The sequence below is a fragment of the Astatotilapia calliptera genome, chromosome 15 (genome assembly GCF_964374335.1).
Source record: "Astatotilapia calliptera chromosome 15, fAstCal68.1, whole genome shotgun sequence".
Lineage (NCBI taxonomy): Eukaryota > Metazoa > Chordata > Actinopteri > Cichliformes > Cichlidae > Astatotilapia > Astatotilapia calliptera.
The window spans coordinates 23,593,240-23,619,163 of NC_137436.1; the positions used below are offsets into that span (position 1 = coordinate 23,593,240).

Here is a 25,924-nt window from a genome sequence, read left to right on the forward strand (position 1 = left end):
CGTTGTATAAGGCAGGACTTGGAGCTGTGCAATCAAACAGAAATTTAGTTACAACACCAGGTGAGTTATATACATATATAAAGTGATAAGGGAATGAGGGCTCCAGGGATGCCAATGAGAAGAAGGTAAAGAGTAAAACCTATTTAGTATGAGAGACTATATAGAAGGATTTAATGCCAGCTTTAGGTCCACATACACTGCAACTGTTACTGCACTCCTGACCCCTATAAATCATTATCATTCAGGTCCAGCTCTCTGAGGAAAGAAGACTGGGAGCTCACAACCTTTCTCTGACAGGTTACAATCACCTAGCCTGAAGATAATGAGAATACTTTCTCATCAGTGAGAGTGTGTCTCAATATCATGTATCATAGCATCACCCTGTAGTTCAATTTGAAGTGGATGTCATAGTAATGTCTTTCTGTATGTGTGTATAAACCGGTGCTGAAAAAACACCGGAGACACTCAAAGTATGACCGGTGTTTGAAGTTAGCTGGTTACATTTGCTTAGATATTCTACTTTCCGTGTTCCAGATCCCCAGAATTGATATTTTCATTGAATGGTCTTTTCTGCCTGTCTGTGTGCCATGCAGTTTTCAAGATTAAAGACCTTGACAAAGAAAAAAAAAAGCTCCCACTCCTGGAAATGCATCTAGCCTTCATAACAATATTATTTTAAACACAAGAATTAACCATAAGGCCTTTGATGAGGTGTTTCAGAAAAGAGAATTGAGTAAGTGTAACCAGAGAGAAGAAAAGGTCAGGGGTCACAAAATTCACATATTTAAATCGTTTCAGCTGCTGGTGAAAGAAATGAGCCATCTCCTCAGGTTTATACAAGTTCATTTTTATTCATTACAGCATCTTGGAGGTGTGTTTCTAAATGAAAGTTCAAACCAAGATGAAAATATTCATATATCAGGACATAAACACTGATACAAACTCAAAATACAAAGAGGTAAAATATTTTACAGGAAATGTTCGTCAGTAAATAACTGTTATGTGTATTACAAGGCCTCCAGAATCTCTGCACTCATCTGCAGAATGGAGGCTCAGCAGCTCAATTCCCCCCAAAGTCTTTCATACAAAAATGAATCTCCAAACATCTGGGTTAAACTGTCCTCATCCACATCAGTTACATGAAACATGGTGCCAAATGATCCATAAATAAAGTCCCCATCATGCCAGGACTCAGCTGATGACGTTCAGCTGAATATCATTTAGCTGACAATTCATTTCTGGATCTTTCCAGTCAAAACCGTTTTCAGAAACGTTTTGCAGTTTCTGTTAATGCTTTCAAATTCCTTGTGCTGAACCCTGAAATCAGACGATAACTTCTGGAGATCAGCTGGTAGCTACGTGCTCTGTGTGGGACTCTGTGGAATCGAGGTCTCTGCAACAGCAACAACAGCACCATGACCATGAATTCAGACTACAAACATCAGCTGAGTTACATTTAGTGTTTATGCTCACCCATAAAAGAAACTGCAGAACCCAAGTGCAAAAACATACTCGAAGTCATTTAGAGAGTTCTATTACATAATCAAGCTTTCTGAGCGCACTGAGATCTGATCATGTTTATTGCTCCTGGCCCACTGCATTCACTGAAATGTTATTCAATCTAGTGCAGAGGCTCATGAGGAGGAAAGGGCTTTCCTGATGCATCCTCCATCAGAGGGGTATACTACGAAGCAAGTTTAACATATCCAAGCTTTGTTTATGTTAGCTGCTTTGACAAAACCTAAAACCTCAGTCAAAGATTTCATGCATCACAACGGTGGTTGTCGACATTCCGGTGACTCAGGCTTTCTGCTTTAGGACAACTTCGATGCATCACTTCATTCTTAAGAGGAAAATGGATAAACTGAGAGCTGCCTGTTTCTGTCAGACACATTTGTGATGTCATAATTGAATAGATTTACTACAGAGTGCTCCCATTTATTGTTGTAACAGATCAGCTGCACATTGGAGCTCTGAAACTTTAATGATGGACAGAAAGGCTTAACTTTAGTAATGCCAGTAAAGTACAGCTCAACAGGCTGCATGTCTAAATGGCACTTAAGGCATACTGAAAGTAAAAGAGGCGTGACTGGCTGACTTTAAATGGAAATGGAACATAACTTGATCCAGACAGGTTTATGTAATCGGCATAAGTTACCATGGTGATCTAGCTAGTAAAAGAGCCAATAATGTGACCCTAAAAGCTCAGACTTTAGGCTCAACATGCCTCACTAACCCACTGATCTCTCTTTAAAGTACACTCCACAGCTAAATATGTAGGTATAAAAACTAGTGACATAATAAACCCACTGGCCATGATAAATACAGGTCCTGATGGTCATCTGCACTGAGCTCATTTATACACGGTGTGTAGCTCAACACTAAACAGTCTCTCTGAACCAGTTGAGTTACTGAAACCTCAGGTTTTATCACCCTGTGTTACTCTGTTTTTTCCTTTTACCTCTGTGCAGTGTGGTCGTCTTTATCCGGCTTTCCTCCAGTGTCACAAAGCAGCCGCTCATCTCTCCTGTCACAGCTTCACCCGTCCCAATATCACAAGTCATCATCATGATGGGGCCTTTCCCCCCCTTCAAGTGGACCTGGATGCTGTCCTGCACCAACACACATGCATGAATGTACCCCGAGTTTCAGCGTATGTTTAGAAAAATTTATCATCAGGTTTTGAAAAACAACAAAAACAATGATTACTTTACACACTATTTTAATCAAGCTACATTTATTGGAGTTGAACTCAGATAAAAGAGACCAGATCATCCTGAAAATGAACTTTATCCTAGTCTGTGATATTTTAGTATTTTTATGTTGTTTTACCTCTGTCGGTGCAGGAACCTCCAGTTTGGTTTCCTCTGGAGCTTTGACGACGATCACCGTCTGCTCCTGGAAAGCTTCGAGCCGGCTGATGTCCTCATGGGTCACGTAGGCCAATGTGCAGGAGGACAGTTAAAGAAAACTATCTTCTATTCACTTAACAGTTATTACAGGGTGGTTTTAGACCTCACGGTTTCTTTTCATGCCAATGACGAAAGTGACATTTTAATCTTTATAGAGTGTCAGGAGTGATGCTCTCAGATGTGCAGCTAGAGTAAATCGTTGACAGATTTTCTGTTCTCTCATCTAACCTGCAGTAACTAATGTAATGGCCACAAGGGGGCAGTGGAAGCACAAATATGGAATTATAATAAGAATACAATTATAATTGAATAATACAATTATAATTGTATTCTTAAAATCTCGAAAGCAAACTCTGCAAACCAGGGGCTGTTTCTGTATCAGCAGGTGTGACATCAAGTGGCATTTAATTAAACTGCAGGTTTTTTCATGCATGAAGAGAGGACGTTTTGGTGCTCAGAGGTTTTACAGAAAGCCAGAGGAGTCTCAGCTCACTTGGAGTTTTGTTTACTCAAGCATAACATACTTTTCTTTTTAAATAAAGAACATTTACATTAATTTCCATTCAAATTGGCAAAAACAAACTTCTTACCTTTACTGTAAATGACCTAGTCATGCAAATTGACTTGTTTTTAGGCTCATTCTGAAAAGGAAAACTTTGATGTGGTTAAATCATGTTTTACATTCAGGAGCATTGTTTTCATTACTTCTGTTCAAACTGTCCTGAGTCCCTGATAGAAATGCAGAAGGATATAGAGCGTTCTGCCACTCGTCAGTCATGTCAAACAGCTGCTGGGCGCAGCTTTTGATGAGGCTGTCAAGTGTGTCCTCCACCAGCTTCAGGTTCTCCAGCTCTCTCTGGAACTTCTGCCTGCTCTTTAGCAGAAAGCTGGAGATTGGACAGCTTCCTCTGGGCAGACAACAAGTTCACTGTTACACTGTGTTACACAGACAGCGCACAGGACCTTAAGTTTAATTAAAGAAAACAAAAACTAAACAAAACATCTTTAAGCAACCTCTTTCTACTGATAGAAACCCAAGAGATGTCCGTGAAGACCCACAAAGAGACCAAAAAATTTATTTTGTCAGCGTTTAACATTAAACGCACAAAGTATTCAGAACTCAACAGTAAGAAATTAACTTTTGCTCACTCACATCCACTTAACCTTATTGGCCGTCTGCTTCTCAATGACGTTGAAGCCCTCCAGGACGTTGGTGATGTCATAAACTCGTCGCCTGCGGGTCTGCAGGCTTTTCGTCACCTCCCGGAGGTCGATCGTGCCATCGGGCGACATCAGCAGAAGCTCCAGGAAGCGCACTGTCAAAACTCCCAGAGACGCATCTGAAACCACCATGACACTCAGAGGCGGAACAAGGGGATAAAAACATTTTAAGTCTACATCTTTCTATGTTATCCACTAAAAGATGTTGCAAACACAGCACAGGTTAGGACTACACACCACGTGGCTGTTAAAGTCCCAATCCGTGAGTCTCCAGTTGGCTGGCTGAACATTTACTCGATCTTGTCCACTACTTCTCTGTATTTCAAATCTAACCTAACCCTAATAAAAAATCTGAATAAATAATAAATATCAAAGAAGGATGCACCTTGTCGGGTGGATATCCTGGTCTGTATCATCTCTTTTAAATGACTGAGGATTTCCCTGGAAAGAAAGATAAAAAATGAACTAAATTCACTTATCATTTATCATTAAAATGTTTGAAAAGATAAGAAAAGGCAGTGGAATTACAACTTGACCGCCATTTGTAAAATGTAGCAAGAAAGCAAAAAAAAAAAAAAAAAAAGAAACATTTTGGGTTGTTTTGGGGTTTTTTACCTTTTTGTTCCTAAATTCGTCTTGGCATCTGGTTCCTCAAGTTCAAAAAGTGAAAACAAAGCAGATCAAAGTCAGAATGATTTCATGTCCACCAAAAAGTGATAAAACACCAACTTATTCACACCAAAACATAAGAATCAACCCAAAAAGAAACGATCAATTACAAGCTGATTGTTTAAATACATGTTTTCAAACACTGTGGTTAATAAATTAAACAATATTGTAACTACTTATACACTCAGTTATGTCTTCAACGTAAAATATATATTCAGTAAGTCACTAGTTTGGAATTGACAAGTAAACAAAATCAAAACAAAAAAGTTTTTAACTTAAAAAAAATGCATCAACGTGACGTGACATCCCTTTATCCCCCCACTCAACTAAGGTCATAATCTGGTCAAAAATGACTCCAAAGTTCCTCACAGTGGTACCGGAGGCCAAATACATTCTAGTACTCTCACTCCCAAATCACAGGTCATCGAGGCCTTTATGTATTTAACAAAACTGGCAAACTTGGCACTTACAGACCGACGCTGTATGACTCTATACAGGGAACAGCAACCAGCTGTGAACTGGACCTTACTTTACATCACACAAAGAAATGTAGAGATAGACATTTTCTTACCTGCTTATGTGGAGTAGGTCTTCGTGCAAAAGGTATAACAGGAACATTAACGTCCTCCTCCTCTTCCTCCTCCTCCTCACCCCCTCCTCCTCCAGCAGCCCACTGATCCTCCTCCTCGGACGACTCGGCCCCCCATTGACTGAGCAGACCCAGGGCTCCGTCCAGGCAGGGGGGCATTATGGGAATGGCGTCGCTGCTGACGCCCTCATCCGAGATGTCCTCTGGCAGGAAGTGGTCTTCACAGATTAGATGCTGCTCCACAGAGTCCTGCTTCTCCGTCTCCCTCAGCGCTGCAAGCCACACCTGAACACAGTTACAGTTAGTCTTTATTGATCTCTAGTTTGACTGGCTGGGGTTTTACTCCATCACAGATATTGTGATACAGGCCAAATTGGTAACCTGGTAGTTATTTGTGATTAAAACTGCATTTATCTGGTAGAAATAAAAAGAAAACAATATTTACTCGTCTACTGGCCAAACTAGCTTTAAATAGCGTAAACAGCACAGCTGATTCCATGTTTTGGAAATGGGTTCCTGTTCACTCCAGCTGTGTAGTAAATGAGCTAACACATGTCATCAGGGTTATTTAAACAGCAGCTGTTTAACTGGCATCATGTTAGCGTCATGTTAGCCGGTAGAATCAGATATAAGAGATGTTAACGATCGCTATTCAAACATGTAGCTTGTAAATATGTTGTAACTCTCAAAGTTTTTTGACCCTACCTGGACACGCGCAGGGTCCTGGGGGAAGTTGAAGAACCTCTTCTTGGGTCTGTTGAAGAGCCCCCGGCTAACATTAACCATGCGGTTCGGACACCCAGAGACGACACACTTCACCATGGTAATCGTCTCTTCACCGCCCAGCCTCAACACACCGAGCGGGCAAAGCGCACATCCGCAGCCCGTTTGTAACCGTTAGCACACGGGGAATAAAAACCCGCCACAGCACGACTGGTTTGTTTGTGTCGTCTTCCACGCCGGAAATGGCCCGGAAGTACAACAACGCAGGCCAACGATTGCGATAACGCATGTGCGCCCTCTACCGAACTTGTGGTTTTAGAATTATTTATGGATTTAATTTCTTTTTAAAGCTTTATTCACATATCACAGTTTGTTATTTACAATGTTTGTACAGCAAAAATTATGTCCAATTGTATTTAGACAAGCAGACATTGAACTTCAGCAGGCTGGTTTGAAACTTCATAAAAAAGTGACTTATGTGACTTTGAAAGTGGCATTGTTGTTGTTGCTAGACAGGCAATATGCAGATTTCTCAAACTGCTCAGTTTGCTCACACAACAATCTCTAAGGGAGGGGTCTCAAAGGGAGACAAGGCAGCCTACAGAGAGGAAATCCTGAAGCTGGCAGCATGGTGTTCAGAGAACAACCTGGCACTGAACAACAAGAAAACCAAAGAGGTCACTGTCGCCTTCAGGAGGCACAGCACAGACTTAGCCCCCTTATACATAAACGGGGAGTGTGTGTTCATATGTATAGTGCTGCAGAAACTGTGCACCTCACCCTCCTTTCTTCTCCCACATGTTCGCACTGAGTAGGAGATGCTCTGTATCTCATTGTACATCTGTATAGTGACAATAAAGGCATTCTATTCTATTTTATACTAAACAGCAATTCTGCCTTGTTGCTGGGGCAGCACCATCTCTGCTGTGGACAGAAAGTGACTGAACAGGCAAATCCATGGGGCCAGCTCTGTTCTAGGATGCCCTCTGGACCCAGTGGAGGTGGTGAGTGACCAGAGAATGGAGGCTAAGCTGTCATCCCTGTTGGACAACATCCCCTCTATTTGATCTTATCCTGTTCCTTGTTTTTCTTCATTTTTGCTGCTTGTAACTTGTACTGTCCACTTTCTGCTGTAACCTAACAAATTTCCCACGTGTAATAAAGGTTTATCTTATCTTGATGCCAGAGGAGAACAGCCAGACTGCTTTGAGCTTGTAGGAAAGCATCAGAAGCTCAAATAATAAGTACTTACAACCAAGGTATGCAGAAGACCATGTTCAACCTTGAAGGAGATGGACTACAGCAGGAGAAGACCACACCAAGTACCACTCCTTTCAGCTAATAACAAGAAACTGAGGCTAGAATTCACACAGGCTCACCAAACTGGAGAATCACAAGACTGGAAGAACATTAGCAGGTCTGACGAGTCAATTTCTGCTGACATTCAGAAGGTAGGGTCAACAACATGAAAGCTTGGCTCTATTCTGCCCTCTATCAGTGGTTCAGGATAGTGTTATTGGTGTGATGGCATGGGGGACATTTTCTTCCAAACTTTGGGCCCCTAAGTGTCGCTTGAGTATCCTTTAAATGTTACAGCTTACCTGAGTATCTTTGCTGACCATGTTCATTCCTGTATGAACAGTGTACCCATCTCTGATGGCAACTTCCAGCAGGGTAATACACCATGTCAGAAAGTTGGTTTCAAAGTGGTTGATTGATCATGGCAATGAGTTTGCTGCAAAAAAATGTGCGATGCTATCACGTCAATATGGACAAAAATCACAGAGGATTGTTTTCAGCACCCTGTTGAAACTGTGCCATGAAGAACTAAGGCAGCTCTCAAGACAAAAGGGATCCAACCTGGTACTAGTAAGGTATTGGTAACCTGAAGAAAATCACTGGTTCAGATCAAACACTTACGTGCTTGTAGGTGCCACCAGTAGTAGATAGTAAGATCCTGACCAGCTGCAGAAGCTGTGTATGCTATCCCATTTCTGTTAAGTCCATCAATAAACTACCTAGGACTCAGAGTTAGGGATTGGGTCGATTTAATGTCCACCCCTCCTTACAGAATTCTTGCCCACCTAAACCAAATAAAATTTAAAATATGCTTATCTAGAATGTGGCTAAAACAAAAACCCAGCCTTAACTCTAATGCGTTTCATCAGTACCCAGGTAGATATCCCTGAACTACTTTAGGTACTGAAACTAGCCAGTGCATCCTGGGAAGGCTTGCTTTACTGGAGATGGTCTCAGACTCAAACTACCATTTGTCAAGGTCACACAGATCCTTACATTTTCCTTTTTCCTACATCATAGTGGTTTTAATGGTTTGGCAAATTGGTGTATATTCTATTTTTCAGTCACAAAGGTAACTGGGCAACTGGATCTCTTTTCATTGGTGTATAAATAATAAAAATCCCTAAATGTCTGCCGACTGCACACTATTAACATAACTAACTGTCAGCTTTAAAAATGACAAACAAAGTGAAGGTTATAATCAGTGTTGCAACACAAGATTTATTCAGAGCAAGAGATGCCAACACCAGCATGATAAAAATTGTACAAACTTCACAAGTCAAATTAAAATATCACATAGCAACTCATGACCTTAAACATACAGCAAAAATATCAACAGAAACCCATGCCATGTGGTAAGAAAACTGCTGTCGAAAGTTTTGCAAGTAACAGAGAAAAAGGGGTAAAAGGAGAGAAAATGAATGTTGTATAAAAACCCCTTATCTGTGCACTGCTGAAAAGAAACGATCATCTTCATAAATTGATGATTTCACAAATATTCATATGGATTTTCTTTTGCATTCTAGCGTGTCACATGTTAGTGTTGAGATTCTCTATGTAAATAGTTACAGTTTAGCTTTTACATCTGTTATTACAATATCTAGTCTATCGACTGTCTTTAAATGGCAGAATTGTGCTTTTACTCCCATTTCCTTTGTTATCAGTAAGAATAACTGACTAAATAAAAAATACAAGCTGTCAGTCTATCTAACGCAGAAGTTTACTGGCAGGAAGCTGCAGACGCCAAGTTCTGGACGAAGATGTAAAAGTCAGGGAATGAGACTTTGCAGTAAATGTCCAAAGAAGTCTTAAAAGAAAACTCCCCCCTTTGCAGTTTGTTTCTCCCTTGTGTGGAAAAAAAAATACATAAAAAATGTATTTTAGTATGATGAGACAATTTGTAGTTTTTTTACACAAGTAAATATTTTCCCCTCATTTATATTCATATCTAGACGAGCTGGTTATTTGTGCAGGTTTAAATATATCAGCACATACTGCTGCACCTGATTACACAGAAATGCAGTTTAGTTTCCATAAAAGATTTATCAACATTTCTGTACTTTGAAGTTTCAGCTTTCATTAGTACCGCTTGTCTAAAAACTTTCATATGGATACCAGCTGTATCAAGTGTTTCTGCTGGTAATTATGGTGGCGTAATTATGTATTATTTAGAAACAATCCAATAAATTGCTTTCCTTTAAAACATTAAATTGAACTTTTATGCTTGTATAAGTGAGGAAAATTTCACCCTTTCATCACTTTAACTGTCTAACTGCTATAACTAAGCTGTATAGTGCAAGTTTCAAAATTTGTCTTTATCCATGTATTACAATTTCAAACAAATATATTTTAAAAATATACTCAAACATTTCCATCCTAGATTCTCACGAGGCTCCTGGATCATATACAGTGATACTATTCATGTCTTAATTTGGTCCAGAGTGGCTTTACAGTAATATATCAGTCAGCATATGCAGAGAAGCCCATCAGATGTGCAAATGTTTAAACATTTTGCATTGCATAAACACAGTTTCCCATCATATTATCTGTTTCTATAAAGAATTAGGTTTGATTTATACTTGTTGTTAGTGTTATTAGTGGGTAACCTAAAGTTACACTTGGTTGAATTAATCTTCTGGAAACATTGGGGCTTGTAATCGGCTTACAACATATAATCACGTTTTTATGTACACACAGAAAACATATGTGATTTTTTCAACTCATTTTGGAACCACACACCCTCCTTCCATTCTAACCAACACAGGCCTGTTACATCCCAAGTAACCCAAACATGAGCCCAGGTCTCAGGAGGTTAAGTCCTCCAGGAGTCATCTTACAATGTCTATGCAGAAAATAAAAGGGCACTACAGTTTTCCACTCTGTTGACACCATATTTTGGAAAAGATGGCAGACATATTAAAAAATGATTATTGTCTTATTATCCAGTGCAAACACGTTTTAGAATGTGTCTGCATACCAAAGAAGAGATCCTGAACTGTGATGTTTCAGACAAAAGCTTGACCGTGAAGACGTTTTCTTCTGCTAAATCTTGGACTGTGAAATAAAGGAGACTGGGGAGAGACCACAGGGGGAGTTTTCCCTTAAATAAATCAACTCAGTGAAATTTGCTTCAAGTTGCTTTCCAACAGGCATCTCCAGCGCAAAGTCTTATCAAAGTCAGTTTCCACAAACTCGCTGTACAGTTTTTGCTTCATTTACCACGTGATAATACTTTAACATACTCCAATAAAGTGCATGCATGATCGACGGTGTTGAGAAAACATGTTCCATCAGTACTGTGATTTCAGACCGAATGTCATCAGTAAGGCCGATTCAGATCAAATACTCAGTCGGTAAATTCAGTGCACAGACGTCACGACTGCTGGCTCTAGTTTTCATTCATCTTTTTCAATTACAAAGACTTAAAAAAGAAAAAAAGAAAAGCGGTGCTTGGTCATCACGTCGTCTGGCATCATGTCTCATTGTGGCTCAGACAACAAGATGCATGACTGGAAAGACGTTTTCTACAGAACGAGTGCAATATACAATGAAGGATGGGAACTTTGACCCTGTTAGTCCAGCGGAGCCGTCAGCCTCGAGAAAGAAAAGTCATATCTACAGATCCGTTTGCCTGCTAAGTGCCTCTTAACGGGCAATAAAAACATCAAAACATGGAAACAAAGGTGTCCCTGTGCAAAGTCGAACATGACAGAACCAAAGTCCTCTCACCCGTGTCAGATTCCTAAAACATGATTGTAGTAAAAGGTTTATACAAAACGCAATACATTTATAGTTAGTAAAAAGATCTATCAGCTCTTTTCTAGTTTTATTCATAAGAAATTGCATATACCCAAACAACTTTTTTTCATATAGATTGCATCCCATATCTAAACAAACGCTTTAATATTATCATACCAATATTGCTGACACGTTGTTCTATTAGCTAGTCGAGGTTGATGATTTCAAATAAATTCACAATGGCAGATTGTCTCCTATATTTTCTGCAGCCATTGGTCTTTCCACTGGCACTCCCTCCCACGAACAAAGAAAAAGCGGGCCGCGGAACAGGACAGCTTTGAAACGGAACAACTCCGAAGGGGATGATGGGATTTTGCACCAAAAAGTTTCCGTGTCGTGATGTTTGAAATCTTCTTGCTCATAGCATCGCTTCTTCTCATCATTGCTAAAGATTTACATTAGTGTCCGCTTCCAGACATTAAGAGGAAAACAAAAAGAATTAATGAGCAACTTCCAAGCTCGTGAGAAGCTTTTCAGAAGTGGTTGCTCTTCATGTTCCAGTCGCCGCTCTGCTCCCTGTTAAACCCGTGACGCCCAGTTTGTATTTTTTTTTTCTGATGTATGAAAAAAATCGCATTAAAATAAAAAATGATTCAAGCTTACAATAAATAAATACATACATATACACTAGAATGTGCATACATTAGCAGCTATAAACAGTACATCACATTATATTAGGTCATATGAAAATGTACAAAACGTGAATGTTCATTTAAAACCTTTTTTTTCAAAGCAAGGCAACAACAATCAACATAATAAAAAAAAGAGATACCCATGGAGTTGAGAGCATTACCGCAGAAGAAATTAAAGAACTAATGATAGATTACAGCAGCAAAAAACAACCCACTCCGTGCTTTTTCCACTTTTTTTCCCCCCATTTGTTGCTTTTGCTTTGCATTTGTTGTTCCGGCCTCAGTCAAAGTTAAACCTGGATGCCCTGCACGGCCTGTTTGATGTTCTCCAGCAGCGCCTTGTTCTCCGGGCTCTGGTACTGGTCCTGGTGGGTGTACATGTCTGTCAGTGTACTCACATAAGTGTCAAAGTTCTGTTCATTCATTGGTTCCTGTGAGGGGAAAGAAACCCATGTAGACACAATCAGGTGGGATAAAGGTGGTGGTTTATTTTCACTCAGACACTGGGGGGAGGTTTGGAAGACAGGCGGGCGGCAGGGGGAGGAAGGGACACCATTGGGAAAGCATGGCTTCACTAAAATACTCCCTTTCTAAAAAGTAAATGTACGATATTTGATGTAATATCAGCCGATTATCTACGAAAATGCAACTCCAAACCATGCAAAAACCAGGTGAGAGATGGTTAGCTGGTGGGTATGTGAAAGGTTAATGTTTAGCACATGGAGACAAAATTGTGATGATAAAAACTAATGGGATGCTAATGAGCAGATGGGAAAGACATAACTGGAAAGTCATGTTTGCCAACTGGGAGTTTTGGTGGTTCAAGTACTTCTCTGGGAGAGTGCAGCTTTGGCTTCAGGAATTTTAGTGGGTTATTTGATGATTGCCCACCTTAAATGTCACATTATGTTATAGAGTCACTATAGTCTTTGAGGTCTTCACTGACCTCCATTTAATACTTGGCATTTATAGGTTTTAAGGGACACTAATACAAATGACTATTTCGGTGCCTGAGCCAGTTGCCCTGCACTTAACTGCACTGCTGTCATTGCATCCTGCTAACTTCACACTGACTCAGCCAATCAAAGAATTTGAGTCCAGAGCCTCAAAAAGCCAATGATCCGTCTTTAATTGGCACATAAAAGTCAAATATCCACGTCTCAAGTTAAATGATTCACACACTTTCATTGTTATTAGCCTCTTTAATGGTCATGATTGGTCATAATACCCCCATTAGATGCCCTCCTGTACTAAGAGGAGACAGGAAGGTTGTTATCATCCATTCTAATCACTGATCATTGTAATCCTTAAATGAAGCGATCAACTGAGCCCACTAAGAGGTCTTTCTATTGTTCATTTAAAGGGCTTTAAATGGACAATAAAAAGATTTCAGTTATGTATGCTCTTTAATTAATAAGTCAATTTAGATCTTAGACAACCTACCTTTAATACTAGTATGCCAGAAGACTGTTATCACCCACTGTAATCAGTAGGATAAAAAAAAATCCCAGTGACATGCCCACCGTTAAATGAGGTGATAATAGACTACTGAGCTTACTAGTTGATGGAAGAGGCTGCCTGCGGGCAAATCTATGGGACTGACAGGAGTCGTTTAATGGACTGAAAACAGTTAAAAGATGTGTGTGAATCTGGTTTCAGTGTATGTGCCCACCGAATAATGCTCATTTTAGCTTCTCAGTGCTGGTGCAATAGCAAAGCAGATAATGCCGTTCGACTATAGACACCATAAAAAGCAGGACTTGGCTTCTGGGACTGAAAGAAAGAAGCGTAAACCAACTTTCTTTTTACTGGCCACCAGGGGGCGATACCTATGTTTACAGACATACTTCAGTTCATAAAGTAGTCAAGGGGATTTTACCTCTCTAAGTACTTTCCTGATGAGTTTATAGGTTTAGTTTATAGGTAAGCGAAAAAAACAAAAAACATTACGTCATTAAGGCGCAGAATTGCAGTTAATGTCACGTTATCTAATGATCCATCTATCTAATGATTTCAGCATTTCAGTGCAGTCAGAAAAAACAAAGCAGGAGAATTTCTCACACTCTCTGCTGGGGCTAAATTTGATTTAAAGATAGATTTAGCTTCTCAATATATTTTTTGTCATAAAGAGGAAAAGCGGTTATCTACAGTTGATGTCACTATCAACATGGCTGAGTTGAAAGCTGCAGGATAAATGGATAGCTAGGATGTGCCTATGCCACAGTGAGCTACAGGAATTATAGGAAGGGGGGATGACAGTGCAGAAGAGAAGGATAATTGGATAAAGGATAAATGGATCTCTTACTCTGGGAGGCATCTGTAAACAGCAGTTATGCTTTACTGGGGCCTCTTTCTGTGGCAGCGGTCTCTACAGGAGAGGGTGTACAGAGAAGTCTATTAGCCCGCTAGACACACAGCGGCGGTCACAAAGCTTCATAAGCTACACCGAGGAGTGAAAAAAACATAATGTCCACCTTAACAAGTCTTTTCGCCCTGCAGCTCTGTTCAGACTGCAGCAAGCTTCCAGTTTCTGAATAATTTTAAAGTCAGAACGAACTGAAAGAGGTATAAAATGCCAAAAATAAAGAGACAACTGAGAGAACTAACTGTTACACTGCGAGCTAAATTAGAATCAAAGATTTTAAGTCCTGCAGTGTGAACAGAACTTTGGATTCAGTTCAGTATTTTTCTGGTAATGAGATCGCGTCTTTCTGAGAATTCCTTGTTAAGGCGAATATTTTTCTTACAGTGTGATATGAAGCATTCCCGCCCATTAAAGGAAGAAGGAAAGGAAGCAGAGAGTCCAGTTATCAAGCACCTCCTGTTTTTACTGCTTTAAGAGATTATCCAATTAGCCCCAGTCTTCTTCCGACACTGAGACAACATGACGTTAAAACAGCCATGAGCAACTTCACTGAAAGTCAACCAAAAACAAAAAAGCAACAACAAAAGAAAGAAAACAACGGGCCGTTTCTTTATGTGAAAATCTGTGAGGCGTTTCAAAGCACAGGAGAAGCACAGCATGAACTGCTGGGAGGAAAAAAAAGAAGAAGAAGGTGGAGAACAGAAAGAAGCAGATGAAGAAAAACCTGAGTGTTGCTAAGGGGGGAAGAAGCTGGAGAAGGCTTTTTAAAAATCCCTGGGTCGAAATCATGAACAGCTGGCCTCAGATCTACATTTCATTTACAACACGTGAAACAGAAAAGCCTCCAACAAACACTCAAAACACAATCATAACATTTCCTAAGTGGCATTACACAAACTGTAACAGATATAGTAGGTCATGTCAGACAAAGAACATAGAAATAAATACATAGATTTGCATTTCAGTCCTTTTTGATTGGATAATGCATGCTGGTTTATGCATGCTGGTTTTAGGCTTTACTACACTCTCACTGCTCTAAAAACTCAGCTTCAGACAGTTGTTTTTTCTAGTCTTGGGTCTGCATGATGTCGGATAGTGGAGATATCCCAAATATGGTCATCTCAGGCACAGAAGCCCCACCCACCTGGTCTTAAAACCTTCTGTTATGAGGGGAATTTTTTTAACTGTGACACATTCAAAGTAAAGTCCAAGAATAAAAATAAGATCCACTTTAAACTGCTAAGAAAGCCAACACTGCTCTAAAACTGCTGTATATTTGTTCTGAGATGTAATTATTTATATTTGTCTTTGTATTTAAAGCATGTTGTATACTGATGTTAAACATACAAGATTTTCAAACCAGTAAATTCAAAATTTTAAATATTTAACTGACATTTATAAGTCTCTAGATATTTAAATTACACGTTACGGAAGCTTATATTTGTGGTAAAAGAATACTTGTCACATTATTAGTCATCCTAGGTTTACTTCTTCATGCCACAGATGATTTTTTTTCTTACCATGTGTGGAAGCTGGATGTTAGCTAGGCTGTTGATGAGCGACTGGCTGAGGTTAGCCAGCTCGTGCAGCAGGGAGTCGTTCTGCTGCTCGATCACCTTGTTCTCCTCCTCGATGGACTTCAGGTTGGTCTCCATAGTGGTTATCTACCGGATGAGGAAATAAATTAGTAGGAGACCTTTTAAAGCTTTTGTATTAATAGTGACATTAGCAAAATGGCTGGGAAGAGTGCAAACAATCAACCAACATTAACTTCAGACAATTTTAGGAGAACTGAGTCAGCATATTGCCCACAGATGTCCTCTCTCCCATGTAGCACACAGCACTTGCATTTGCACTACTGGAGCTGGTTTAGGGAGCCTCCGTGAAAACCCACGATGCCCACCCTAAATGCACTGACTGACTATTAGCTGAAAGATCACACGGATTGTTGTACTCAAAGATGGCAGATTAAACACTGTGTCCAACCCATTGCATTGGACACGTGCACATCTGTCAGGTAAAGTAGGAAAGTCTTGCAGATGAAGGAAAATGCAGATGTTATGTCCGTGCAGGTTCTCAGTCATCCAAGTCACATAACATCTGCATCTTCCTTCATCTTAGGATTTTAAAATGGACCAAGAGGCTTCTTCAATTCTAAACATTTTTTAGAACTAACATTGATCTTCAACAAACTTAAAGAAGTTCTCTTCAACCTCTTAAAAAGCATGTGAAACCAAGCAAGATGGCTGATGAGGGCAGGATTTTCTTATGAAAGTATTTTTTAAGAATGCCAAAAGTTCCTCTAACCCTTTCAGATTAAAAGTCTGAGTGCAGTTAAAGTGCAAGATTTATTCTTCTTATTAGAAGAAAAAGAAAACATTGAAGGTTTTCATGAACTTAAAAAACAGCATCATTTTCAAATAATCAAATAATTAAAATATCGAGTAGAAATTTTTTTTGTCAAATAATGTGACAAAAACATTTCTACTGGAAATAGCAGCTTACTGGGACACCTTTATCTCTGTCTATTACAGGACAGTCTAGTTTCTTACCCAACTAGTGTCTTACGTATTTGTATTTATGTTACATTAACAAACAGAGACCATCTTACTTGTGTCCTCAGTTTTATCATGTCTGACTCCACTTGACTGTTGGACTCATTCAGATCTTTGATTTCTTCATCCAGCTGTTTGATTTCTTCATCGTTCTCGATACCTGAAACAAAAAACCCCAAAAAGATCCATCTCCCCTGACTTAGCAGTCAAAGCAGCATTACCGCATTTTATCACATGTAAAATGTCTAATATAAGGAAATTAGGTTTTTTTCACTCTTTCAGATATATAATAATATATATAATAATTCACTTAAAGCTTCTTCTGTTTCTTGAGCTCTGACCTTTGCTTGCTCTTTGTTTGATTGTCAACATTTCCACGCCACTCATCCTGGCTTTCTTCATGGCTGAGGTGGCGCGGGGACAACCGGAGAGACTGAAAAAAAAACATAAACCAAATGTTTCTCCAAGTTAAAAAATCTATCTTATTTTTGCATAGATAACGTCATACAAATCGCTGCCTTATTTGAAAAACGGTGACCAAAAGCCAACAGCATGTACAGCAGGAGGAGAGGACCTGAATATTGGTCATTATTTACCCCCAAAATTGTATAAAAAAAGTTGGAACTGATGACAAACTTTGTTTAAAGTAAGAAAGATCTTACCTCCGGTGGGTCAGGAAGCTCCCACTGACGTGCCCTGAGCCATCACAGCCTGGGGTCGGGCAGGTCATGCCATCTGTCTTGCCAGATTTCCAGACAAACTGCGAGCCATTGACGTAGCTGTCCTTTTGCCTCTTTGCCGCAAGGGGGCAGCCTGATGCGCTGCGATGAGAAGCGTACTTCCCTGTCACATGACCCTGACCATCACAACCTGGCACTGGACACCTGAGAAACAAGTGTAAAGGTCTCCGTTTGCGTTTCAAAAAAAAAATTAAAACACTCCACTTAAAGAAGTCCAGACGCTTTTCTTTGCAAGCTCCTTTGAAAACACTCCACAGTTCTAACCTGAAGTGAAGTCTTGTCACCTCCAAAAAGCTTTAGTTTAAGAAAAGACTAACGCAGCCAGCCACACTAACCATCATCAGCTCTTTGATCAGCTGGACAGAAACACTTTGCTTTAGAAACTGTCCACAGCACTCCATAGGACTCTTGATGAATGGGGGAGGACATTGAGTCACGACTCACTTCCTCATCTACAATCCTCCCCCACCCTTCCAAGGCCTCAAGGCCACAGCAGCGTAACGATGAGCAGGACAAACGCCTATCACCTCCTCAGCTTCCAGACACTCAGCTCTGCCTCCTGCATCCCAAAACGCCCTTCGCTGTGACATTTGGGCTGATTAGAATGAGCCGAGCGTCCACAGGCCGCTCCCCAGCCGAGCTCAGGTTAAGCTTAATTATGATTCTACTGTTAATGATGATGGTGGATGGAACAGAGGCGGCGGCGGCAGCTGGCTACAGACTGACACAAGCTGAACTTTAGATTATTCACAAGGTCGTATTGGCTTAGCATTATGGCTCAGCTTTAACACAAATGTCAAAGGCTCACTAGCGCTAACCTTTATTGGACTTGGTCTGCTGGGAGCTGGAGGTGGAGTGCAGCACTGACCGCGGCTCCCCGCTTTTGCAATATTCTTTGCAAAAGTTAGAAAGGTCAGTCTACATAGGCAGCATTTTAAGAGAGGGATGATGGATGAACCTGTCATTAACAAAGTGCTTTGACCTTGATGCAAAAAAATGCATAATAATGGGACCTGGAATGTGCTTTTAAGAGGCAACGAAACAAGCCAGTCCTTCCTCCTTGCTGATGATTTGAAAAGTCTAACTGATGCACCTTCTTTCTTTTCTCTAAAAAAGTTGTCAGAAGATGAGAATCCTGTTCTACCTGTTTAAAATACACGGCAACAGTTTAACCTGTTATTTTAATTCTTCATATATCCATTAGCATGTGCAGCAATCCTCCACAACACCTCCAAAGTCCCCAGATTCCAATCCCACTGACCTCACCAACAAGCCTGCACAACCCAAAGAATGCCCCCCTCAGAGTTTGACATCACTAAATGTTTTGTTCTCTCTGACTTATTGTATTTTTTGGCAAGGTGTTGTTTCAAAGATTTATTCTCTTAAAATCCAATATCTGCCTTAAAATAATTATTTTACATTTAAGAGAGGAACATAAAGATGCTGATGAGCATGAATAAAACCAACAGCAGCAAAAAAACTTTTAAGAGAAACTAGAATTTGCTTTTCTAAAGCGCTGTTATTGTTCTATAAGCTTTAATATAGTGGTAAGATCTAAAAAACAGGACACCTAAGCCCTGTATTTGTGGACCTTACATAAAATCTATGAGCAACATCTCAGTTACTGGTCTGAAATCTGTTTTTTTTTACTTGTTCTTTGCTTTGTCTCAGACAGTTTAACAACACCAGGGAAGAAGCTGATAAAATATGGCAAAAACTGCCTCATACATCATAGGAAAATATTTAAGAAGTGCATTCACTTTAAATGAATGCACAACCTTGAATCTATCCAGATATTTAAATGTCTCAATGACAGAGCTTTGGTAGTTTTTTGAGTGGCACTGTCTTTGCCCCTCATTTTGCTTGGGTTTACTTTTAAGCTTAGATCTGACACTTTCCAATATTCTCAATATTAAGGCTGTGACATATCTCCAAAATATCTCCTTACTTGATTGGCTCCTGATCGTCTTTGTCCTCTTTGCTGTGGAGGATTTTTATGCCACTTTTCTTGGCTCGTGGACAACCGGAGAGACTGCAGAACAGAAAATTACTTAAAACATGTGCGTTCAGTGAAGCATGGTTTACTGTTGCTGTTTGTTTGTCTGTGATTTCATGCACGCAGTTGTATATTATAATCTTTACGAATGTACCTCCTGTGGGAGGCATAGTTTCCAGTGATGTGTCCAGATCCATCACAGCCGGGCGTTGGACACCTGAGGAGTAAATACAAGATCAAACAACTGTATTATCACATAATGGTTCCTGTGTCGAAAAAAAAAAAAGAAAGACTACATCCAGAAAAATGTTTTCTTTTTCCGTGAATGTCTGACATCAGACACTCGCAGTTCTCACAAATCAATTACAGTAACACATTAGAGTGGTACCCAAAGCATCATAGACAGGAAGAAATGGTTTTAGGAAAACCGATGACGGATGAACCAGAGAAGAGCGGGCTCTAAATCCAACCATAGAAAAAGTTACACACTTTTAAATGAAAGGACACTGAATGGACAGCAGTCGATATTTTTAACATTCTTTCCTTCCCACACTTTCCACTCTGCTGAGAACAACACACCAGTGATACACTGATCCTGTTGACTCACTTGAGTTCTTGTGAGTTAGTGGTCATCATCCCGCGGATGTTCTTGTCGGCCAGCTGACAGCTTGACAACCTGCAGGAGGAGAAGAGCCACTATTACTTTAACACCACCGACAGTTTTACAAACATGCTCTCATCCCAGGGCCACACATAATGTGGTTTTCTCCGACGATGGCTGTGTCTCACTGTTACACACAAGAGTTATTTTTCTTTTCTTTTTAGCAACAGTGCCTTGTTGGACTGGCTGCAGGAACATTGGCCACTGTGACATAAAGATCCTGTTTTACAGACCTATGGCAAGCACCTAGGTGGTGCTGGTGAAACTCACCACCAGCATTGTGGCAGCACTGTGCTACTCGCGCCAGGTGTCGTTAACATTTGTCATCTTTTGTATTTTGTGTCTGTCCTGCTTATTGTTTGTGGGTTCCTCTGGTTGCTCCACTAAATCTGGGGTCTCTTCCTGTTAAAGGGCAGTTCTTCCTCACTACTGTTGCCAATCAGTCACTTACAGGGGATTGCCTGACTGATGAGCTTCTCACTATACTGTAAGGCCTTTACTTGGAAAAATGAACTCCATAAGCCAAAGGCTTACTAGCCAGGATACCAAGATTTGTGCTTCCTTTAGAAATTTGAGTTTTACAGTTTGTTTGATTTCTAAGTCATTAGTTGGGTTTAAGTTCAACTATTTGGTTACAAAAACAGCACAGAAAAGCACAAGAAAAAGGACTTGGATCTGACAAACACCTTCCTTCCCAAAGACCAAACACCTTCTGCTGAAGACGTTTGATTACTTGATTATTTGATTTGATGACTCTTCTCACTGTTGAGGTCTGGGAAGCACTTCCACTCCCTTAAGGCCAAAACAGAGAGAATGAGGAGGAGCTTCTTCCCCCAGGCTATTCGGACCCTGAACCAGGCGTAGGACTGGACTCTCCCACACACATTACATCACTATAAGACTGGACTCTCACACACATCACATCACCACACGCACTCTGGTTTTTCTTTATGCACACTTCCTATAATTTATAATCTTTATAATCTCTTTCTGCTATTTGCACATTTTTTACTGTAAATTTCTAAGTTAATTTGTAAATTTTTGTAGTAACCTGTAAATTGTAAATACTGTAAAATCACTGTCATTCAATGGTCGGGCATTGCACAGCTACAAGCATTTCACCCCCATGTCATACTGTGTATGGTTGTGTGTGTGTGAGACAAATAAAATTTGAATTTGATTGCAAGGAACAAGAAGAAAGTGCATCATTTGTTTGGAAAACAATAGCCTTACTTATGGTCAGTGAACAAAACAGTGGAGCTAACATACACTTCATAGATAGAAGTCCTCTTTCTTGACGGTGTTATGTTAACTGATGGCTGATGATTTTTTTTTGATGATGAAGTAACTGGTTTAGGAAAAAGATCGGGATTTGGGACAAAACACTATTCTTCACACCAAACATGATGAGTCAGGAGTAACAGCCAAATTGTGTCCCAAATTCTGAATGAAAGTAATCTGATTACATGTAGTTTTATACTATGGGTTAAGCTGTTCAGCCTTTTGAAGATGCCAATGTTCACATTTTTGACGGGAAGCCAGATGGTTTGAAAGCAGGGTAAAAGAGACCATCCATGTCCACTGTGATTGTCCATCACTGAACAGAGGAGGTGGCTCACGACACCAACTGTGGAGTCTTAAGATCCTTTCCCAGGTGTCAGGTGACCTCTATGGGTCACATGGTAGAATGAGGTTAGGTCTCAAAGTAGTTTCACCCTAAACCCTGGTGGTAATGACCCATGCCGTTTTTCACACCTTGGCTCATCTGCTCCCCACTATGGTTTACATACCTGCGACTCTTAACTTAAAGAAGTCCAGTCGCTTCCGTCCAAGCTCCTTAGACTCTGATGACAAAGAATCTTTTTTTTTGAGTGTATCATGTTTCCACATTTCACAATCCAAAGTGTGGAAATACTAAAATCTCCACGAGAATTAATTTTTTTCTTTAAAATTTTTGAAATGAAAGAAACTTGAAGTTGCTGAAACAGGTCAAATAACATCTAAGCAGAAGTAAAACGTAAACTTTGCAGCGCAGAAGTGATGAGCCTCTGTAGGGAACGATTAGGCTAAACACGCATAACAGAGATTTTCTCTGTCCTCACATGAATCCTGCTTCACTCATGCAAAAAATTCACAGCCTGAAGTCTTACTTATTTTGTTTGTTGGTTGTTATGCAGTCTTCAAAGTAATTAACCAGATCAATTAAGGGAAACTGCTCTGGGATGATTTTGATGTCTGACCCTCCTCCAACTCAGACGCCTGCCTCATAGTCAAGAGTTTCAGATTTTATTTGCTTACACGAGCGCCCGTGACACAAGCTGATGAAAGTAAAAACAATTTGGCCAGTTGCCCAAACCCCAAAGAAAAGGCTCGATCAGGACATATGCTATGCATAGCAAAGAAGCGAAGCAAGCTCCTCCACAGTTACTTGTTTATATCACACACATCTCCTGATACGTGTGCGCTGTGAAGTGTCTGCACTTATTGAGCTACAGTGAGGGGAAAAGCAATATATCAATAAAAAATGATGAAAACTATTTTTTTTTCTTTTGGCCTGTGAATTCCTGTCATTAATAATCCTGAGCTGTTAGCCTTTGTCTTATTGGCTCTTCGGCAGCTGGCGACAGAAGATGGTGCGAACGCCTGTGTCACATCTGATGAAGCCTCTCAACGAGATCAGAAACACCACGGAGACTAAAACACGTACTGATGTGCCGATCTCCGTTTCTAAATTTACAAGGTTGCTAATTAGTTTCGTTCCCGCTTCAAACTCGTGCTGTTTGTCTTTGCTATCTGCTGATGTTTCAGGGTTATGTCTATATTTATGTACTTTTGTAAGACTGCTGCACCATCAATTTAATGAGACAGGAAAGTGAAGTGACATATAGCGCATAGTGAACCTCAGCTGCCTTTGACTGAGGGTTTCTCGCCATCCTTCGACCTGAACGTGAGAGTGTTTGGCTCAGAGGCTGCTGGGTAACAGCGTGCAGCAGTCGGATTACTTACGTGATGAGCTCCTTCTTGCTCTCCTTGCAGGGCAGGTATTTGTGGTGTTTGGGGCTGGGCATGGTCACCTCGGCCGGGTAGTGCTGCTCGTCCAGCAGCTCCTGGAAGGGATCCAGCTCGTCGCTCTGGTGTAAGGACGAGAAATAAGCCGACTACAGCGCGTCACTAAAAGCTCTTCGTTTGCAAATTTACACAAACTTCACAACACATTCCCATTTCAAACACAGGAGACAACAAGGTTATGTGAAAACAGCATTATCAGGTAATGTTAGGTTTTCCTTAGTCAAAGATAATGTTATCCTCAGTGAAACAGTCGTTAGATTCCCTGTAACATTAATTAGACATTCCTCATGTCTGAACACATCGCTATGATATAGTAAATTAATTTGTGTTCCATAACAACTTTAGAAGTAATTAAAATAAATTAAAAAGTCAGAATTAAAAGAACATTTTAATTTACTGAAATAAAAAATAACTACAGATGCAAACGAAGAGGGTAATATGTAAAGAAATAACATTAAAAAGTCAGACATTAAGTTTGTGAATTTAATGTCAGAATGTATAAATCTTCTATGTCATCTCACAGAATATGTGCTATTGTCATTCATACGTGTACGTTTCCTGCCGTAAGTAAGAATATTACCCTCCACTGTAGTTTAGCTGATTTTAACCCACAACAGGGCTTCATCTCATTTATGTAAAAAAAAATAATCAATATGTCACAAAGTGAAAACTTTTTAGGTGTCATCCAAAATGTTACAATCTGAAAGTTTTAAAGGCTAACTTATAAAAATGTGCAGATTACAACATGTGCGTTATATATAAAACAGTTAAAAGCAGGATTAGGAGAGAAAAAAATGACTGGAACGATTCTCACATTAGTTACACACAACACATTTATCTCAAAAATTCAGAAGAAAACCTGATTCATTCTACATGAGTTGAATAAAATATGGAGTGTTTCCTTACATTAAGTTTAAAAAAATATTCTAGAATCCTCAGGAATGTATTTGGTATATAGATCTAAAAAAGTGCATTATAATCAGTGTTTTAGAAAACATTTGGCCTTTTTTAGATCAGCGTAGTGTGTCAGTGCCCAGAGAGCTACCAAGCATAAGGTCTGAAAACATACATATAGGCTGTTTACACATAAACAGCCTATATGTACCTACAGGTTTGTTATATAGCTGTGCTTTATGTATATTATGTTTTTTTCTCTGTGTGGTGGAACATTTTAAACATATTTATATAAATTTAATTTTAAGAAACAAATTATAAACATACCAGGGAATTATTGTGGACATAAATCGAGTGCTATGGCATTTATGTGTGTACGAATAACTAATAAGAAGAGCCTGATTTATAGCATTTAGGCCCTTTTTTAATGTAGCTGTATGAGTCATATCAATTTAGTGTCCCTGAAGTTCTGGTCATAATAAGCAGATCTGTACTGGTTGCCAGATGATTTCCAGGTAAATGTGTTCCCAGCACAGGTGTCAGAGGCGTGTCTCTCTGCTTGTTAACCAGGTCGAGCTTCTTTCTGCAGCAGTTTGTGAACAAAAAGCTTTTGTGGCTCTAAGAACACTGCAGTCTGCTCTGCAGTCCACACATCACACCTCCTCAGTCGGGAGCAGAAATCGTTGTGGACTGTCTGGAGAAAATCCCATCAGACGCCTCGCTCTGGGCTCCGGCCTCCTCTGCAATGTCGTGCTTCATTAACAAACGCAATTACTCTCCTGATTAAAACCTTTCACTCCAGCGCTCTAAATCCAACGAGGCAAATGTAGCAATTTGCTGCATGGGTTGCTCTGTGTGATATCAGATCTGTGAGGATTGAAAGCGTGCCGATGATCTATCGTGTTTTACTTATGTATTAGTGCTGTAATTCAGTATTTTAATGCACCGTGTGTGAGCTCCTGAAGCGTTCATTTAGTCTGAACCATGCAGTGCTGCTTCTGGCCACATGGGAGCGCACTGAGCCTTCCGGAGAGCCTGTCTGCATCCACCCTATCAGCCAGGGTTATTTATCAAACTGCACAGAGAAATTTGAACTTGCATGAGATAAAAATGGAAATTCTTGACTTTTACTCCCCAGAAACTTTAGATTAAAACCCATTTATCAAACTTATTTTGTCTCTGTTCACTTAGATCTTAGATTAGTGTTGCAGTGCACTGACAACGTGGATGGACTTTAACGGCTGTGATGAATAGCTGTAACCCTATTTATGCTTGTATTGCATCACAACTTTTTGTTCTAAAAGACTAAAGCCGATTGATCCTTTTGTTCCGTGCCACATTGTAAGATTTTCTCTGATCTATCGCATCTCCGCAGCACGAGCGACTTCCCTTTTATGTGTGTAATATAAAGTTAATTTCACAGTAGTGTATTAAAGACTGGTAACACAATAACAACAATCTTCATAAATGGAAAGTGGATAATTAATTCAACAGGTTTTTAATATTTAATATATCTAATATTATAGATATTAGATTATATATTAGATGCTGACTTGCTTAAAATAGTCAGATCTTGTTTTTTTATTTACTTATTTTTTAGGAGGCTACACCAAGGAGCTGGATAAAAAAAAAAAAGAAGTATCTTTTCAAAATAAAAGACCCAGTTTCTGCAGACCAAGCAGTAACCTCCAGAGCTGAAAAACGAAGCCAGTGCAGAGGCACCAAAACTGCAGTTCTTCTAATGGCCACTTGAGGCTGACTCTGAAAGTGTATAATTCCTCAGACTCTCATGTTAATATCT

General features: G+C 39.8%; 3 protein-coding genes across 9 annotated transcripts in view; all 3 read right to left on the reverse strand.

Annotated features, from left to right (window-relative positions):
- Positions 1 to 826: 826 nt before the first annotated feature.
- LOC145420667 (transcription factor E2F6-like) lies at positions 827 to 2,949 on the reverse strand (the record flags this gene model as incomplete). Its single annotated transcript, XM_080290106.1, has 3 exons — positions 827 to 1,393; positions 2,462 to 2,612; positions 2,833 to 2,949. Coding segments are annotated over 3 exons (306 nt in total), but the record flags the coding sequence as incomplete, so codon positions are not given.
- Positions 2,950 to 3,401: 452 nt separating this feature from the next.
- On the reverse strand, positions 3,402 to 6,363 carry e2f6 (E2F transcription factor 6). The gene is made up of 6 exons (XM_026143275.2): positions 6,097 to 6,363; positions 5,374 to 5,676; positions 4,749 to 4,783; positions 4,519 to 4,574; positions 4,066 to 4,252; positions 3,402 to 3,820 (listed from the first exon to the last, which is right to left on the reverse strand). The coding sequence occupies exons 1-6, from the start codon at positions 6,211 to 6,213 to the stop codon at positions 3,583 to 3,585; spliced, it is 936 nt and encodes a 311-aa protein (XP_025999060.2). The 5' UTR covers positions 6,214 to 6,363; the 3' UTR covers positions 3,402 to 3,582.
- A 2,245-nt stretch (positions 6,364 to 8,608) lies between these two features.
- The window catches only part of myt1la (myelin transcription factor 1-like, a), a 94,311-nt gene continuing 76,995 nt past the window's right edge, over positions 8,609 to 25,924 (reverse strand). For 3 of the 7 annotated variants that reach the window (XM_026143556.2, XM_026143551.2, XM_026143552.2), the window contains exons 15-24: positions 23,167 to 23,318; positions 20,107 to 20,175; positions 19,654 to 19,716; positions 19,452 to 19,535; positions 17,426 to 17,647; positions 17,105 to 17,196; positions 16,820 to 16,923; positions 15,729 to 15,872; positions 14,149 to 14,211; positions 8,609 to 12,274 (exon numbers count right to left, since the gene is read on the reverse strand). In XM_026143556.2, coding sequence (XP_025999341.1) covers positions 12,134 to 12,274; positions 14,149 to 14,211; positions 15,729 to 15,872; positions 16,820 to 16,923; positions 17,105 to 17,196; positions 17,426 to 17,647; positions 19,452 to 19,535; positions 19,654 to 19,716; positions 20,107 to 20,175; positions 23,167 to 23,318 — 1,134 coding nt within the window. In that variant the 3' untranslated portion in view covers positions 8,609 to 12,133. The remainder of the gene's footprint in view (positions 12,275 to 14,148; positions 14,212 to 15,728; positions 15,873 to 16,819; positions 16,924 to 17,104; positions 17,197 to 17,425; positions 17,648 to 19,451; positions 19,536 to 19,653; positions 19,717 to 20,106; positions 20,176 to 23,166; positions 23,319 to 25,924) is intronic. The other 4 variants (XM_026143553.2, XM_026143554.2, XM_026143555.2 and 1 more) reach the window with 2 other exon arrangements.